A 17316-nucleotide genomic window follows, 5' to 3' on the forward strand; every position below is an offset into this window, starting at 1 on the left:
TTGGCGTCTCTTAAAAGGCTGTAGCCGCCCTGTTCTCCATCCGACGCCTCTGCACCAGTGGGGCAATCTGACATGGTCTCAGCCTGCATGGCGTTGGCCACACACTTAAGGTCTTCAGTCTCTTGAAGCAACGTCGCTGGATACTGCTTGATAATTTGAACGTCGATAAGCAGGGGGTAATATGCATTATCACAAAAGCTAGGAACTCTGCAAAGAGCAACATACTATGAGGGCAGAAAAAACAATCCGAGGACTTTGATGCATGAAAGACCAACCATGGGTACAGTACACGTCACACTATGGATAGTATTAAAGACAGGCCCGGTCGACATCCATTTATGAACTTCAAAAACAAGTCATGAAAAACTATGCACTAGATGTCGGCCTATGAGATTCTAAGCAGATCCACAAGCCTCAAAAATTCAATTACACACCTACACTATAATCCATGAGATATGTCATTATATATGAGATCTTGCAACCTCTACAGCAGATTATAAAGCTACTGCAAGTCAACCGAGTTTCGTGAACAAATAGAGGAACGTGGCCGAAGGCAGAATACCTTCATAAGGTCTCAGAACTCCAAGGTGACTTGCAATATCCTTTTTATGTATGGTGGGGGTAGTTTATTCTTTATACATGGCCATACAATGTGATTCCCTTTAATACCTCCCTTTTGTTTAACATAATGTAAGAGATCTTCCATGAGTGGATCCATATTATCAAAACAGAACCTGTTTGGATTTAAAAAAGCATAAATGCAGCAGGTCCTAATTTAATGCAGAAAGAGTTCAAGCACTTTAATAAAATGTACTTGCACTAATTTAATGCTTTAATACAAGTAATAGCATGCAGATTCTTGATCATAAGAGAAACTCCAGCAGTGCAAAAGGAACAAGTTACTTACCTGTAACTGTTGTTCTCCAGCATGGGTCTGGCATGGATTCACATGCTCATGAATATTCCCCGTCGTCAGGCTGGGAATCCTCGGTAAAGAAAAAACCAGTATCAGTTTCGTTTCTGATCTGTCTTTCGTAGTAATAACCAATCACTGGTCTCTGCGTCATACTGACCACAGCCAATGACTGCCCTCTACCTAAGCACCGCCTCTGGCAGCCATCTTCAGATTTGGAAGCACGTGAAGTGGCAGTATGACCAAGTGAAGAGCCGCAGAGGGGTAGGCGGGAGGGTTCGCATGTGAATCCATGCCAGACCCATGCTGGAGAACAACAGTTACAGGTAAGTAACTTGTTCCTTCTCCAGCATGGGGTCTGGCATGGATTCACATGCTCATGAATAAAGAATACATAGCAGTACACACATGCACAACCACGGGAGGTGGCAAAGGCTCAACATTAAGCATCACATCAACTCAACATTAAGCATCTTACCTCCTCACCAGGCTCACCTCAGGCGAACAGGTTGCGCAGCACTGCTTGGCCGACCCTGGACTCCTCCCTGGAATCCCGGTCGACGCAGTAGAATTTCGTGAAGGTGTGCGTCGACCTCCACGTAGCAGCCCTGCATATGTCCAGCAGGGGCACACCAGATAGGAACGCCGTGGTAGCTGCGATCGCTCTGGTGGAATGGGCTCTCGGACGGCCAGGCAGCGGTCGGTTTGCCAACCGGTGACAGTACATGATACAGCCGGAGAGCCATCTGGAGATGGAAGCCTTCGAGAGAGCCTTCCCCTGATTGACAGGTCCAAAGTTCACAAAGAGTTGTGACGTCTTCCGAAAACCTTTCGTGCGGTCCACGTAGAACTTCAGCGCTCTAGCTACATCCAGCGAGTGCAAAGTCCTCTCAGCCGGCGACGAAGGCGACGGGAAGAACACAGGTAACACCAAGGGTTCGTTGAGATGGAAGTCCGACGGCACCTTGGGCATGAAGGAGGGGTGCGTCCTGAGCACTACCCTCGTGTCGTGGAAAGTCAAGTACGGGGCCTTGCAGGAAAGGGCCTGGATCTCTCCCACTCGTCGTGCGGAGGTGATGGCCACAAGAAAAGATGTTTTCCACGATAGAAACTTCAACGGGGCCGAGTGCAGAGGCTCGAACGGAGGTCCCATGAGCTTGGTCAGCACCACGTTGAGCTCCCACGCCGGGGCCGGGGCCTTCACCGGCGGGAACGATCTGAACAGTCCCTTCATGAACTCTTTCATCAGACGATGAGACCACAAGGACGTCCGCCCCGTGGTTCTGGTGTATCGGGAGATCGCAGCAAGATGAATCTTGATGGACGCGTGTGCCAGTCCAGCTTTGGCCAGCGTCAGCAGGTACGGCAGTACTTGGGGAGCCGTAATCCGTAGAGGGCTAATCTTCTGTGCGTGGCACCAGACAGAGAACCTCTTCCATTTGTGTCCGTAGCATTTAAGAGTCGAGGACGCCCTGGCCTTTGCAAGAACCTCTCTGCAATCGGCCGGTATGTCGTATCCTCCAAACTCTAGCGCTGCAGGAGCCAGGCCTGCAAGTTCAGCGACTTCGGGTCGTGGTGGAGGATGGCGCCTCCTTCCCTGGAGAGTAGATCCGCGTCCGCCGGCAGCTTGATCGGCGGGGACGCTGACAAGTCCAGAAGGTCCGGGAACCATATCTGCCTCGGCCACGCAGGTGCGACGAGGATCATCCTGCACCGTGACCTCTTGAGCTGGTTGACGAGCCGGATTAGCAGAGGCAAGGGAGGGAACGCGTAGAGGAACAGGCCCTCCCAGGGGAACGAGAAAGCATCGCCCATGCTCCTCGTCTGGGGAAACCTGCTGGCGAACCTCCGGCACTTGGTGTTCGTCGCCGTCGCGAACAGGTCGATCTGGGGTGTGCCCCACCGTCGGAAGAGGCGATCCACCAGATCCTGCCGTAGTTCCCACTCGTGGCACGAGCGCAGCTCCCTGCTGAGTGAGTCGGCGATGGTGTTTTTTATCCCTGCCAGATGAAACGGCACCAGAAGAATCCCTTGGGCGACGGCCCAATGCCACAGGTCCTGCGCCTCCTTGGACAGCGCTGGGGACCTGGTTCCGCCCTGTTTCCTGATGTAAAACATGGTGGTGGTGTTGTCGGTGAAGATCCTCACCACCTTGCCCTTGAGGGACGGAAGGAAGGACCTGAGGGCCCAAAACACTGCACGGAGCTCCAGGACGTTGATATGCAGGGACTTCTCCGTCGGGAGCCAAAGTCCCCTTGCGTGCAGATTTTCGGTGTGCGCTCCCCACCCTTCTAGGGAGGCATCCGTGGTCACAGTCACCTGGTGGGCTGGGGTCTGGAAGTCCATGCCCGCCGTCAGATGCGCGCGGGTGCCCCACCACCGTATCGCTCGTCGGAAACTCTCGTCGAGCTTGATCCTTTCCTCGAAGCTGCCCGTCGTCTGGATCCAGCGCGCATCCAGGAACTCTTGCAACGGGCGCATCCGGAGCCTGCACATGGGAATGAGGTAGATGCAGGAAGACATCATCCCGAGGAGGGACTTGATGGACCTCACCTTGGCCGCGTCGGCCACCAACATCCGTTGCACCTTGCCCAAGATGGTCCTGGTCCTCTCCTCCGACGGGGAGGCCAGAAGGGACACTGTGTCGAGCCTCGCTCCCAGAAACAGTGCGACTTGCGCGGGCACCAGGTGGGATTTGGCGTAGTTCACGGAGAATCCCAGGTCCGTGAGGAGTTGGACGGTCCTTGCCGTGTGGACCACGGCGAGCTCCCTCGTCTTGGCGCGGATGAGCCAGTCGTCCAGGTAGGGGTAGACGTGAATCCCCTCGCGGCGCAGCTGCGCCGCCACCGGTGCGAGGCACTTGGTGAAAACCCTGGGTGCCGACCGCAGTCCGAAGGGAAGGGCTTTGAACTGGTAATGACGCCCTTGGACCACGAATCTGAGGAATTTTCGGTGCCCCTTTAGGATGGGAATGTGGAAGTAGGCATCCTCCAAATCCAACGACGATAGGAAGTCTCCTTCCTCCAGCTGACCCAGGACGTGCTGGAGGGTGACCATCCGGAACTTCTGCGCCTTGATGAACTTGTTCAGGCGTCGCAGGTCCAGGATGGGGCGCCATCCTCCCGTCTTCTTCTTCACGAGGAAGTAACGCGAGTAGACTCCGGAGCCCCGAAGCCTCTTTGGGACGAGTTCGATGGCGCCCTTTCTGAGCATCGCCTTTACCTCCAGGAGAAGTTGAGGGACGTGAAGTTCTTTCCTGGCCACGGGGGGGACGCGCGGGCACCTTCTTTGAAACTCGAGCGCGTGGCCCCGGGCCAGGGCGTCCAGCACCCAACGGTCGGTGGAGATGGACTCCCACACGCTGACGAAGCCCGCCAGCCGGCCTCCCACCGGGGTGCTTCGGTGGGGGCCCGACCCCACGGCCGGTTCAATCCTGCTTGGACGCGGCCTTGCCGCCTTGGCCTCCTTGGCGACGACGGCGGGGGCCGCCAGACTTGCCTCGTCCTCTGTAGGCCTCTTGCGACGACGAGCGGGCCGCTTGACGGTAGGAAGCGAAACCGCCGCCGGAACCTTTGGAGGCGCCCTTGCCTCCGCCGCTCCGAAAGGGCGTCCGCCGTTGCTGCAGTACTCCAAGGGCCCGGGCCGTCTCAGTATCCGCCTTGATGGCCTGAAGGGAATCGTCCACTGTCTTCCCAAACAGGTTGTTCCCGTCGAAGGGCATGTCCAGGACCCTGGTCTGGACGTCCTGCCGAAAGTCCGTAGCCTTGAACCATCCGCGACGTCGAAGGCAAACGCCGTTGCCCATCTGGCGGAACCCAGTGTCGGCGATGTCCGTCGCCACGGTGATGGCGTGGTCCGAGGCCACCTCACCTTCCTGCAGGATCTCAAGGGCCTCCGCCCTCTTGTCGTCCGGCAGAAAATCCAGCAGGGGAGCTATCTTGTACCAGAGTTCCCTGTCGTAGCGGGCCACGATAGCCAAGGCGTTGGCCGCTTTAATCGTCGTCGCCGCCGACGTGATGACTCTGCGTCCCATGGCATCCAATTTCTTTCCCTCGCCGTCCGGCGGGGAAGTCGACGTGGAGGCCGCACCCCCCCCCGCTTTCTTCCTGGCTGCCGCGGAGACGACGGAGTCCGGGGTAGGCTGCGCCCGGAGGCATAGGGGGGCCGAGTCCGGGACCCGGTACTTTTTCTCGTACCGGTCTCTTTTCGCTGGCGTCGTGGAAGGGTTCTTGAGGAGGGAAAGGCCCTCATCCCAAATGTCGTCCAACAGAGGCACTGCGAGGACCGTCTTCCTCTTGGTCTCGCGCCGTTGGTAAAGGAAGCCTTCCTTTTTCTTCTCCTCAGGGCAGAGTTGGAAAAGCTCGGATGCCCTGGCGATCATTGAGTGGAACGATCCAATCTCGTCGGGCGGAGAAGCCCTGGTGGGAGGCGACGACGGAAAATCCTCGTCGTATGCCTCGTCGTCCGTACCCGTCGCTGCCGTGTCAGTCCCCGTATCATCCCCTCGGGTGGACGGGGAGGAGGGCTGGACGGGGCGCGACGGTTGAAAAGGAGGCGGTGGATGGATCCTTCTTTTCTTGGTAGGGGGAACACCAGAAGGTCCCGGTTCTGGATCCCCCGACGGGAGAGGTTCCTCCGTCGGTAACGGTAGTCTCGTCCTTATCTCGGAGCATAAGGACTGTATAGCCAACAAAATGGCCGCTGAGTTGTCTTGCGGCGCTGGCAGAGGGGAATCCGACGGGCGAGCAGGGGCCCCGTCGGTATCCTCGACGATGTCGTCGTCGTCACCTGCGTCGGGGCCCATTCCGACGGGCTGGTCTTGTTCCACGCCTAGGCCGTGGCTTAAGACCTCGATCAGTTCCTCTTCTGAGGTTGAGGCCGAATCTACGACGACGCCCTGCCCCCCCTTCTTCCCCACGGAGGGTTTCACGGGGGTCCTATCGATGGGCACGAAAGAAGACTCCCTCCGAGGAGGCAGGGAGATTCTGGGCCCCGAGGCCGCCACCACTGGTGCAGCCTCCACAGGCTGGGCCAGGGCCGCCGCGACCGTTTCGATAGAGGGCTTGGTCGAATGGATCAAGGCCTTCACCACCTTAGGTGCGCTCACCGCCTTATCCTTGAGGGAGGGGGCACTGCCACGCTCCTCCTCTGCCTTAGAGCTCGACCGGGGTCTCTCCAGGAGCTTCGCCGGGTGCTCGGCCTTCCTCTTACCCGACCCAGAGCGTTGGCTCGTGGTTGATGGCGCCGGGGAGGGTGCGCCCTGCCTGGCGCCCGTAGAGCCCGACCGTTCGGCGCTCCCGGTGCCAGCGGACTCGCGGTGCTTGGCCTTATGTTGGGCCCCCGTCGCCGGGGCGCCCTCAAAGGTCTTAGAAGACCGCTCAGATTTCTTCTTCTTCTCGCCAGACGGGCTCTTACCCTCCAGCCAGCTGGCGAGACGTTGATGGCGGTCCTTCATGGTCCGTTCCGACATGTTGCCGCAAAACGCACAGTCCTTCTCCACGTGCGTCTTGTCCCCATGAAGGCAGTAAAGGCAGAAAGAGTGTTCGTCCTCCTTGAAGACGTTCTGCAGCTGGCATCCAGGGCAGGCCCTGAACAGCTTTCCGGGCGTCGAGCTTCCCTTCTCCTGGGCCATCTCCGAGACCGGGCCTGAGAAGCTTCTGGAGTCCTCCGAAGTGTAGCTCGACGAAATCTTCACCCTTGAGGGGCACAGATGAATCCGACACGGGTCCCCGTTGATCGGATGTAGGATCGGTGGAGCTTGAGGCTCTTTTGACCGAAAGAATCGAAGTTTTTGTGAAAAAGCGCGAAAAAATAGCACTAACGCTCGAGAGCAATAGCACGAGGATCCCAACACATGAACGTGCGGTAAAAATCTGAAGATGGCTGCCAGAGGCGGTGCTTAGGTAGAGGGCAGTCATTGGCTGTGGTCAGTATGACGCAGAGACCAGTGATTGGTTATTACTACGAAAGACAGATCAGAAACGAAACTGATACTGGTTTTTTCTTTACCGAGGATTCCCAGCCTGACGACGGGGAATATTCATGAGCATGTGAATCCATGCCAGACCCCATGCTGGAGAATTAAACATTCTACCATACACAGTCCCTTGTCAATTACCGGCTGCAATGTGTCACAGTAAACTACTCGGCAAGCAAGGACTATAAAAAGCTTTTCACAGCTTTAAGTGCTGCAGTGACCGCTGAAATTCTCTCTGCTGGCTCAAGCAGAAAGCATTGTGACATCACAACTGAAGCATAATAACGGATAACAGCAGTTGTGATGTCACAAGTACATTATTCTGAGGCCTTTATACAGATATTGCCGACTGCCATGTGTTATAAGGATTATTTGCATGATCATGGCTTATTGCATACATACCTTGGTGATTCAGCATAATATTTTCAGGCTTCAAATCACGGTAGATAATCCCTTTTTGATGCAAATGCCCCAAAGCCATTGAGATTTCTGCTAAGTAAAAGCTGGAGATGAGAAATATAATCAGTAATCATTCACAGACGCACACACACACACACAAAGGGTAAATAAGTTACACAAAGAACAAAGGACACCAGTGTATGCCAAATCCTATGTGCTGCCACTCGGCCAGAAACACAAACAAGGTATTTACACTAATCAACACCAATCTTAATCCACTGCACTCTTCTTCAGTTCCCCAACCTATGATGCACATATGGCGTTTCATGACAAATCAAAAGCAAATACAACAGACTAAGAAATGGCAACTGGGATCCAAGATTCATGGTATATCATACATTGAAAGGTACGGTATATCCTTTATGACCTAGCAAATCCAGAATGACAGATTCAAACAATCCTGCTGCTCAAAGCCTGGGCTAAAGTGGCCGTTTCCGCACTTCCAAAAGGTTTGTAGAACAGTCTGAGCCATGTATAGGGTTTTTAGACAATTACATTTTGGGGTTGGGTTGTGTGCCATTTTCTGGTAACCCTTAAACTTGTTGCTTTTCATGCTTGTTTTTTTGGTCAGTAGGACTTTATGTATGGTAAGCCATATAACTCTGGCAGAGGTGTTTAAGAACCCCATGTTGGTCCCAGGTTGATTCCATCATCCTACACTTGTGTTGTGGATTAAGCAGGTGGTAGCCACGATTTCGTTTTGGCTTGACCAGGGGTACAGTTAATTATATCTGCATTAGTAGTCTAATGTATGAGAATAATAACTATTGGGTACTACTAGGGGGGGCGCTAGAGAGCCCGACCAAGATGGCCGTGGGTCTGTGAAGCTCTATGGCACCTTTTAGAATCCGGACGTTATCCTGCTGACTTCTTGCTCAACCCAGCACCTAGGGGTTGTTCGCCAGCGCTAGACACCTGTGCGCCCCTCTGGAAAGCTGCGTAGAGTTCCTCCGTTTGCTTCTTCCTCCCTTTCAGTGGTGCGGCCTCTGTTGCGCGGTAGGTGGTTTCTGCAAGAAGTGGGGGCGGGGCGGCTCTGGGGCTGGAGTGGCTACCGTGCTGGGTGCCAGCTTTGCAGGACCAGACACTGTCCCGTCCGGGACGAGGGAGGTGTGCGGCGTCTGCCCCCCTGTTTATGGTTTCGAGGCCCGGGCCTGGAGGCTCCCTCTGGACGGGTGAGCGGCGGCGTGGGAGAGGCACGGCAGCCGCCCAGGGACTGCACGGGCGGTCGCTTTGCTGCGGGCTGCCCCGCCCGCTGTGGAGGAGACGCGCCGGCCGCCCGGGGACTGCGAGGACGACCGCTTGGTCGCGAGCAGCCCTACCCGCTGTAGCAGGGATGCAGTGGAGTTGTTGTGCAGCGGGGCCCGCATCTAGCTGTGCCTGCTCGGGGCCGGACCGGCGGGTGAGTGGAGACTTCTGTGGTGAGGGGTGGTGCGGTGCTGTGCCCCCCGGCTGGTGAAGGCGGCCTCCCCTCTCCCCCCTCCCCACGGCTCCCTGGAGGCTGCGGACGGGAGCGGAGGGGCGCTGCTGGTCACTGTGATCCTGGATCATTTAAGCTGCCTCGGATGTACCGCTTTGGGACCGGCGAGGTTTTGTAGTCCCTCCAGGGATTACCGGTGCTATGGACACGTGGGCAATCTGTTGGATTCAGAGGAGCATGGGAGCGGTGGATTGTGAGCCCACTTGTTTTTGTAGCCCTGGAAAGCTTTTTCTACCTGCGGTCATCAGCTGTTTTTTTTGTACCTCCGCGACTGGGGGTTGTGAGACCCACACCTGTCCCCCTCTTCCTTGTGGTCCTGCGGGGCTCCGACTGTTGGAATGGAGTGAGCTGTGCATGTCTTTAGGGGTGCTGAGGGGGGCTGATGCTGTAGGAGGACTCTTGTGCTGGCATTCCGGTTTGTTGCATTTGATCTTCTCCCCCCTCCCCTCTCTATTCATGCAATATGTCAAAGGCGGGCAAGGGCGGTAAACAGCAGGCCAAACTGCATTTTGAGGTGTCCTCCCAGGCTAAAACCATTGGGGCAGCGGCAGACCTATCGGACCAGTGCACCCCAGCCCTGGTTATGGATCAATCATCTGTGTTTCAGGATATTAAGGCCATGTTGGCGCAATTGCAGTCTGGGATACAGTCCCTCGATGGGAAGCTGGATACGCGGACCTGCAAGGTGGACCACATGCAGGTCCGTCTAGACAAGCATGGGGAGCGGCTGGACGAGGCTGAAGGCCGGATCACCGGTGTTGAGGACATTGCGAGCTCAGTGTCGGGAGCGATGGCTGGGGTGCAGAAAGCTTTGAAGGAGATCAGAGAGAAGCAGGAGGAATTTGAAACGCGCACACAAAGGCACAATGTTAGGATTGCGGGTTTGGCCGAATCGGTTGACCAGCGGGACATGGAGAGTTTGGTGGAAGGCCTCTTGAGGGATGCCCTGGGCCCGGAGGGGTTTTCCCCAATATGCGTGGTGGAACGTGCTCACAGAATTCCCAGTGGGAAAGGCCAATTCCGGGAGCCCCTCCTAGGCCGTTGATACCTCATCTATTGAACTATCACGACAGGGATGCTGTGCTTCAGAAGGCGAGGGAAAAGGGTACTGTCACTTACAAGGGAGACGTTCTCAGATTTTTCCCTGACTTTTCGGACGAGGTGCAAGCCGCCCAGAATACTTTTTTGGATGTGAAGAAACGGTTAAGGAACAGAAATATGAAATATGCCATGTTATACCCGGCTCGGCTCAGAGTGGAGCATAAGGGCAAATCCCTCTTTTTCCAGACCCCTGGTGAAGCAGCTTCCTTCTTGGACATGCTGCCGGAAGATCCTGGACAGTGAGGCAAAACTCGTGTCTATTGCAGGGGGGCGAGAGTATGGCTGCTTTTATATTCCTGACGCTGGATATATCTTCAGAACCTTTTTTTTTTTTTAACTTTCTTTCTCTCTTCCTCAATGTTGAAGTCGGGAGACCTATAACAGGGTGCTTCTGGGGGGGTGAGGTAAGGGGGGGTCAGGCTGATGGCTTCCCCCAGTGCGAAAGCTGGCGGTTGTTAATTTGTGGGTTGTTGGATTGCCGGAGAGTTGGGGTGTCAGGTGCAAGTGGGGGGGGGGGTAGTGTTGGGGGGGCATGGGGAGGGATGGGAGTTGGGTAGACACCGACAAGTTGGGGGTTGTCGGTAGGGGAGGGGGGGGTTGTGTTGGGGATGAGCTGTTCTTTGGGGGGATGGGAGGTCCAGTGGCACGTAGTGTATACTTCTTCGGTAGGTCGGGTGCCTTATTCATGGTGGGGTTTACGATGTTGGTTATTGGTGACACTTTAGTTATTAACTTGGAATGTGCGGGGGCTTAATAGCCCTCCGAAGTGTCGGAACGTGTTGCAATATCTGCGGCGTCACCAGGTGGGAGTTGCCTTTCTCCAGGAGACCCATCTGACGGCGGAGTCAGAAGCTAGGTTTGGCAAATGCTGGGGGTGCCATAGATATTTTTCTTCATACTCTTCCTTCTCCAGAGGTGTGTGTGATCGGAGGGCTTTCGGTTGACTAGGTTGCTGAGAGATCAGGAGGGCAGGGCAGTTATAGTCCAGGGGATTATCCAGGGGAGGCTCTATAGTTGGTTTGTTACTACGGCCCCAATCAGGATGCATCTGACTCGCTGGAATGGGTTGAACGACACTTGGCGGATATACCTTTGGGGGAGGTATTGTGGGCAGGGGATTTTAACGTGGCACTGCACCCTGCTCGGGTGCAGACAGGGAAATCCCCACGCTTGGATAGCAGGTGTTCTGCTAAAATCCGAGGCATGCAAGAGGTGTGGTGCCTGGCAGATGTCTGGTGGGTAAGAAATCCGGAGGTGCTTCAATACACGCATCACTCTGCGCCACACAACTCTGCGGCATGCCTGGATTACTTCCTGGTGTCCGAAACTCTTTTGGGACAAGTTGCTGATGTGGGGATCCTGGCTCGCACTCTCTCGGATCACGCCCCAGATGTTTTAGAGGTTCAGCTGAGGGGGCGGGCGGAGGGTAGGCCACCATGGCGGTTTAAGAGCGATGAGCTTACAGATGTGGTTTTCAGGGAGGAGTTGGGGAAAGATATAGATTAATATTTCGAGGTGAATGAAGGCTCGGTCTCATCGGTCGGAACCCTGTGGGAGGGGTTTAAGTGTGTGATACGGGGGGTATGCATTGCTAAAGAGGCTGGTATACTGAAGGGGATACGTAGGCACTTGGAGAGAGAGGAAGAGAAGATTCGGACCCTGCAGAGTGCTGCTCCTGTTCCTTCCGGGGCTCAGCGGGGCTGATTTAATGGCACACCTCCAGAAATTCTGAGAGTTAGCCCAAAGGGAGGTCAAATACTTGTGGGGTAGGTCTGCTCCTCGGAGATATGGTGAGGGTCAGGCTCCGGGTAGGCTGTTAGCTAGGGCCACAAGCTTGGATACTTCGGGAGGCAGGGTGACTGCAATTAAGGATGAGGAGGGGACGATGCAGTTTGATGACGAGGCGATTCTTCGAGAGTTCCACGCTCGTCTGTATGCCACCCAGCTCTCCGTCTCGGAGGTGGAGATTGATGCGTACCTCGACCAGGTGGGACTGATTTGGTGCTCGGATGAGCAGAGAGAATGCCTGGATAGGCCAGTGTCGTTGAATGAGGTGTTGGGAGGCCATCAAGTCGTTGCCTAGTGGGAGGTCTCTGGGCCCAGACGGGTTTACTTCGGAGTTCTACAAGTGTTTTGCGGACAAGTTAGCGCCTTATATTCTGCGGGTATATCAGGAAGCGTTGCTGGCGGGCCGGTTGCCTGATTCTCTCAGGGAGGCTCTGGTGGTGGTGCTATTGAAACCGGGTAAACCCGACGGGGAAGTGCTCTACTTACCGCCCGATCTCTGATCAACTTGGATAATAAGATTTTGGCCAAGCTCTTGGCGTCTTGTTTGTCCCCACTGATGTCTACATTAGTCCGGGCGGATCAGGTGGGTTTTATTCCGGGCCGGTCGACGTCGTTTAGTTTACGGCGGATGTTAGGGCTGATGGCTGCCTTGCCGAGTGAGTACCCAGTGGCTGCAGTTTTATTGGATGCCACCAAGGCTTTTGATTCTGTTGAATGGCCATTTTTATTCACTGTTTTGAGACGGATGGGTCTGGGGGAGTCCTTTCTGGCATTGGTGTCATTACTATATGTGCAACCGGTCGCTAGGGTGCGGGTCAATGGACAGTTGACTTCATTGATTCCGCTTGAGCGGGGAACACGTCAGGAGTGTCCTTTGTCCCCCTTACTGTTCGCTTTGGCGATTGAGCATTGGGCTGAGAGAGTGAGGGAGTTCCATGTTCATAGAGGGATTCAGCTGCACACCCACAAAGTGGTGGTGTCGTATGCAGACGATATGGTCCTGTTCTTGCGCCATCCGGATATTAACTTAGATCTGGTTATGTTAGATATTCAGCAATTTGGGGAGCTCTCGGGATCAAGGGTGAATCCGAGCAAATCGGTAATATTTCCACTGACGGATGGGCTGGTTCGCTTTCATGACGGATAGGGGTTTCAATGGGATGTCCTTAAAACCCGGTACTTGGGTGTTATGCTGGCGAGATCGGAGGGGGAAGTTTATCATAGTAACTATGTGGAGGCTTTACAGCAGGCTAAGGCAGCAATGCATAGGTGGGTCTCGCTCCCGCTTGACCTGTTTGGTAGGATCTCGGTGGTTAAGATGTCCATTTTACCTCGATTTCTCTATGTGTTTCTCAATGTACCCATTTGGATGCCTAAGACGTTTTTTTCAAGACCTTAAGTCGGCGGTGACACTATTCCTTTGGGCTGGGAAACGGGCGCGGGTAGCGTGGGATAAGTTGATAGCACCTGTCCAGAAGGGAGGTTTGTCCCTGCCTGATTTTGAGTTGTATTATTATGTGGCCCAGGCTAGCCATTTAAGATACTGGTACGGGTTGGCGGCTGAACACAGACATGTTGAGAGAGAGAGAGGTTGATTGCTTCCCCGGCTTTGCTGAGATCAGTTATTCTGACTACTCAGGCTCACTCTGGGGCGATTCGGAATTTGGTGGAACTAACGTGTAGGGTGTGGTATTGGCTAAAGCATGTCCCAAAGGGGGGATACTTTACTCGCTGGAGCTTCTGATTATATACATCCCAGGGGTGCCAGTGACTAGTGAAGCAGGCTATGTCGCTCCGACGAAGCGGTTGGGACTCACCAAGTTTGCGGATTTGTTCCCGGATGGCAGATTTGTCACTGTTGAGCTCTTGAGGGGTAAGGGGGCCCTGTCTACGTTGGACATATTTCTGTACTATAGGCTGCGGGTATCGCTGCAGCGGCTCTTCGAGTTTCTCAGAGCAGCTGCGAGTGACCGAGCTACTAGATAGGGTAATCAGGGGTGATTTGGATCGACGGCTGCTTTCGGGGCTATATGCGACTGTGTTGGGAGCTAGGGTGCAGTCTGTGGTGGTACCGAAGGATGCATGGGAAAGTCTGCTGTGCAGGGATATATCAGAAGATTTTTGGTCGTATTGTTGTGAAGGCACAAGAAAAGGGGCTATCAACACTAATTTTAAGCTTGTTCACTTTAAATATTTACACCAATATTATTACTCTCCGGCACAGCTGCATCGACATTTTCCTCACAGATCTGCGGCCTGTATTCGATGTGGGAATGAGCCTGCAGACTTTGTCCATGTGGCATGGGATTGCCCATCGCTGGCTCAATTTTGGAGAGGGGTGTTCGATGTGTTAGAGCAGGTTATGGGTCAGCGATGTGCTCCAGATCCGGTAATGGGGCTGTTGGGTTACACTGCCCAGATACCGAAAGGGTTTCAGAAGTTAATAAGCCTCTTGTTGATCCTTGCCAAGCGTAGGGTAGCTAAGGGGAGGGGTAAGGGCACCGCTCCGACGATAGATCAATGGTCTCACGATATTATGTACTGTAATTACATGGAGCGGCGGTGGGGCGTAAAATCTGGGAAGGGTAGAAATGGCGCTCAAATTTGGGATGCGTATACCATATCTTCTGAATAAGGATGGCGGGGTGCCGAGCACCACATCATAGGCGCCCTCATATCCCTTACTTTCTAGCTGTGGGGCCCGGCCCCGGTGAGCCCGGAGCTCAACCGCAGCAGCCTTGTCTTTTGGAACACTGGGGAGGAGGGTGGAGTTGTAACGAAGTGGGTTCCCCCCCAGACGCGGTCTGGTCTTGGAGATCTGTTTGTGTAGGTGAACCATCTTTGTAGGATATATCCACCATGCGTTTGGATCCGGCCCAAAACATGGTGAATTTGCTGTGTGCCCCAATGGTGGGTAGGGGGGGGTCGGAGGGGGTGATCTGGGGGGTAGTTGTTTATGTGATATGTTAACCAAGTACCGGGTGTAAAGAGGCCCTCTCTCTGAAGATTGGGTTTATTAGACATCCGTTTGGTTGTGTCTTGGGTTGCCTCAGACTTTTTGATTATAAAACTATTGGTGTGGAACCTAAAGAGGGGGGCGGGGTTCGGGTGGTGGAATATTGGGGAGTGATGTTGTAACTGTTGGAAAGTTGAAATACCAATAAATAAATTTAAAAAAAAAACTATTGGGTACTAATGCATTTGATAAGCCCTACTACAGGCCAGTTTGCTTTAGGCCATCCGATTGTCTGGTGTCCATGAGGCAGCCCTAAAATGGCTAAGGTTGCTGTTGTAACATGGGCTCACCAAGTCAAGCCCTGCACCCTCTAGCGATTGTTTTCTTTTGCCATGGAAAAGCCCAATACACATCCTGTGTGGGCAGACCAGAGTGTTTGGCTTGAAAGTAAAACCTTTGTCTATGGATCTGATCTGTGACCAGAGGGCAGGATTAGGCGGGCTCAAATGGGTGTGCTTATCTAGGCAAAATCATATACTTTCCTCAGATGAGGAAATTCTTATCGGAATTGTTGGAGGATTGCCACGATGGTCGGCAGCTACTTTTGGAGGACCAGGTTTGGCCATATTAGCTTGACACTAGTCCCTTTGTCCTTGCTCTTGGATTTCTTCTTTGACTGCTGGAATTCGTTACTAGGCTTTTCTATGTCCCATCATCATTCCCTGTTAAGGTTGTACTTGCTGTCCCATGCTGGGAATGTTTGAGTTTGTTGCTATGCTGTATCCCTACGAAATTCTTCTGTAACTAACACCTTGAAAGAGTGGTGGATCACCACTACTCTACTGCAGCTCCATCATGACCATTCTGGGCTGGCTCCATGCACTGCTCCCATCATGGGACCACACTTTGTGGACTAGTTACCCAGTGTTCGTGCATTAAACAGAAAATCTACCTATATCCTCTACATGCGAGTCCCCCAGAACTTTTTGCTAGGCTACTGGATTTCTGGTTTGTTGCCCCGACAGTGTGAACCTTTTTCCACAATCATTCTTTTACCCTATCTTTTGGGATACTTTGCATTTCTTTTTATATCTTTCTTGGGGTTAGGTTTTCTTCCAGGTCTTGTGGCATCCGTCTTCACTTTCGCATCCCACAGCACCGTGTTCAGTGTTGCTGGGAGCCCTTTGGGTTTCCCTTTTTACTTGATACGAGGAGAATGTTATCCTTCCTATATTTCCTTAGTGTGACATCAGCACATCCCACCTATGGAGTGCTGAACGGCTACATTGTATCCCCTTTCTTACTGCTCCTGTAACTTGTTGGTTACAGTGGCAAGCTAACCTGAATCGCTGGTGGCAGTGGTTTTATCCCACCTACTTGTGTGCAATGTTTACTCCCAGGCTGTACTCAAAGCTGTGGTATTGAACAGAAGGGTCACCAGTGATGTAAAATTGTGGCTGTATTCTTTTTTCACCATTTGTTTGCTGGTCTCTTCTTGGTCCTTCGTCTGCCATGCTGGGTGGGGGAGGTCCTGGTTTGACTTTTGTCTTCGGCGGGAATCATTTGTGAAGCCCAGGTTCCTGCATAAAAGGCATGGATCGTGAGGCTGAAGACAAGCTGACCTTTCTAACAGAAGAATCGACGAGAAAGAAGGAGCTATGTCCACAGCTGCCCCCAGACGACCGGAAATGCTTTCTGTGTAATCCCTGCTGTCCGACCACTTCTTCCCAGCGTCAGGAGAACTACTAAGAGGATGACTCTTCCCCTTTGGACTGTTTTGACCAATCAGTCTTGAGACTGGCTGGATTTCAAAACCATCCCACGATGAGCTGTGACCTTCTCAAGTTGAAAACCTACAATACCCTGGGACCTGTGGCCACTATGCAGTGGATACTCTCCTGAAGATCGAATCCTTCCGAAACTTGGTGAACTCCTCCCAGAACTCCAGAGGCAAGATTCCACTCATTGAAGTTTCCTCACCAGAGTGCTGAACTGAGAAAGCGAGACGAATCAAACGGGCGGTAATCGTTCTTCACTGGCACTTCCCAAAAGGTGCCAAAATCACAGAACCCCAAATAATCCTTTGCTTGAAGCCTCTTCACTCGAATTCTGCAAGATCCATTCCAGTGTCCCTCCTTTCGTCTGCCTGACCAGGAATCCAGTGACTGGCTCTACTGCTGCTGCATTGTGAAGGAGATGCTGCATCCTCGTCTTCACTTATAAAAAGGTATTATAAGACTCAAGTTAGAACTTACCTAGAGTTGCTTTGCTGCTCTTCTGTGTTGCTGGAGTGCCGATTCGTGTGTTTGGGAGTTCGCCCATACACATTTGCCCAGGCCTAAGGTCTGTGAGCCTACAGAGAGACTTCTACAAAGTCCAACTCTTTTTCCAACAAATACTGTTACTTGCTATAGAAGACTTCCCATGGAACTCTGGAACCTTCTACAGCTTGTGTCTACACATTTTGCCATCCAATCTGACTCAGACACTCATAACTAGATAGGGATGGGCTTCTAAAGGGTTAGGCCTCTGAAAATATTGCAAAGTATTTACTTAACTTGTGTTGGTTTCGTTTCATTTATTTGACCTGAAACCGTTATTACAAAAATATTTTGCTTCTCTTTTGAATTGCATACTGCCATTCT

The 17316-nt window shown here is 53.2% G+C and overlaps 1 protein-coding gene across 2 annotated transcripts in view; it reads right to left on the bottom strand.

The window, feature by feature from the left end:
- Nucleotides 1-17316, bottom strand: part of RPS6KB1 (ribosomal protein S6 kinase B1) — a 718570-nt gene that overhangs the window by 483584 nt on the left and 217670 nt on the right. For both annotated transcript variants that reach the window (XM_069615097.1, XM_069615096.1), the window contains exon 7: nucleotides 7293-7393. In XM_069615097.1, the coding sequence (XP_069471198.1) occupies nucleotides 7293-7393 (101 nt within the window). The remainder of the gene's footprint in view (nucleotides 1-7292; nucleotides 7394-17316) is intronic.

This window comes from Ambystoma mexicanum, chromosome 9, assembly GCF_040938575.1.
Source record: "Ambystoma mexicanum isolate Mex_15411 chromosome 9, UKY_AmexF1_1, whole genome shotgun sequence".
Taxonomy (NCBI): domain Eukaryota; kingdom Metazoa; phylum Chordata; class Amphibia; order Caudata; family Ambystomatidae; genus Ambystoma; species Ambystoma mexicanum.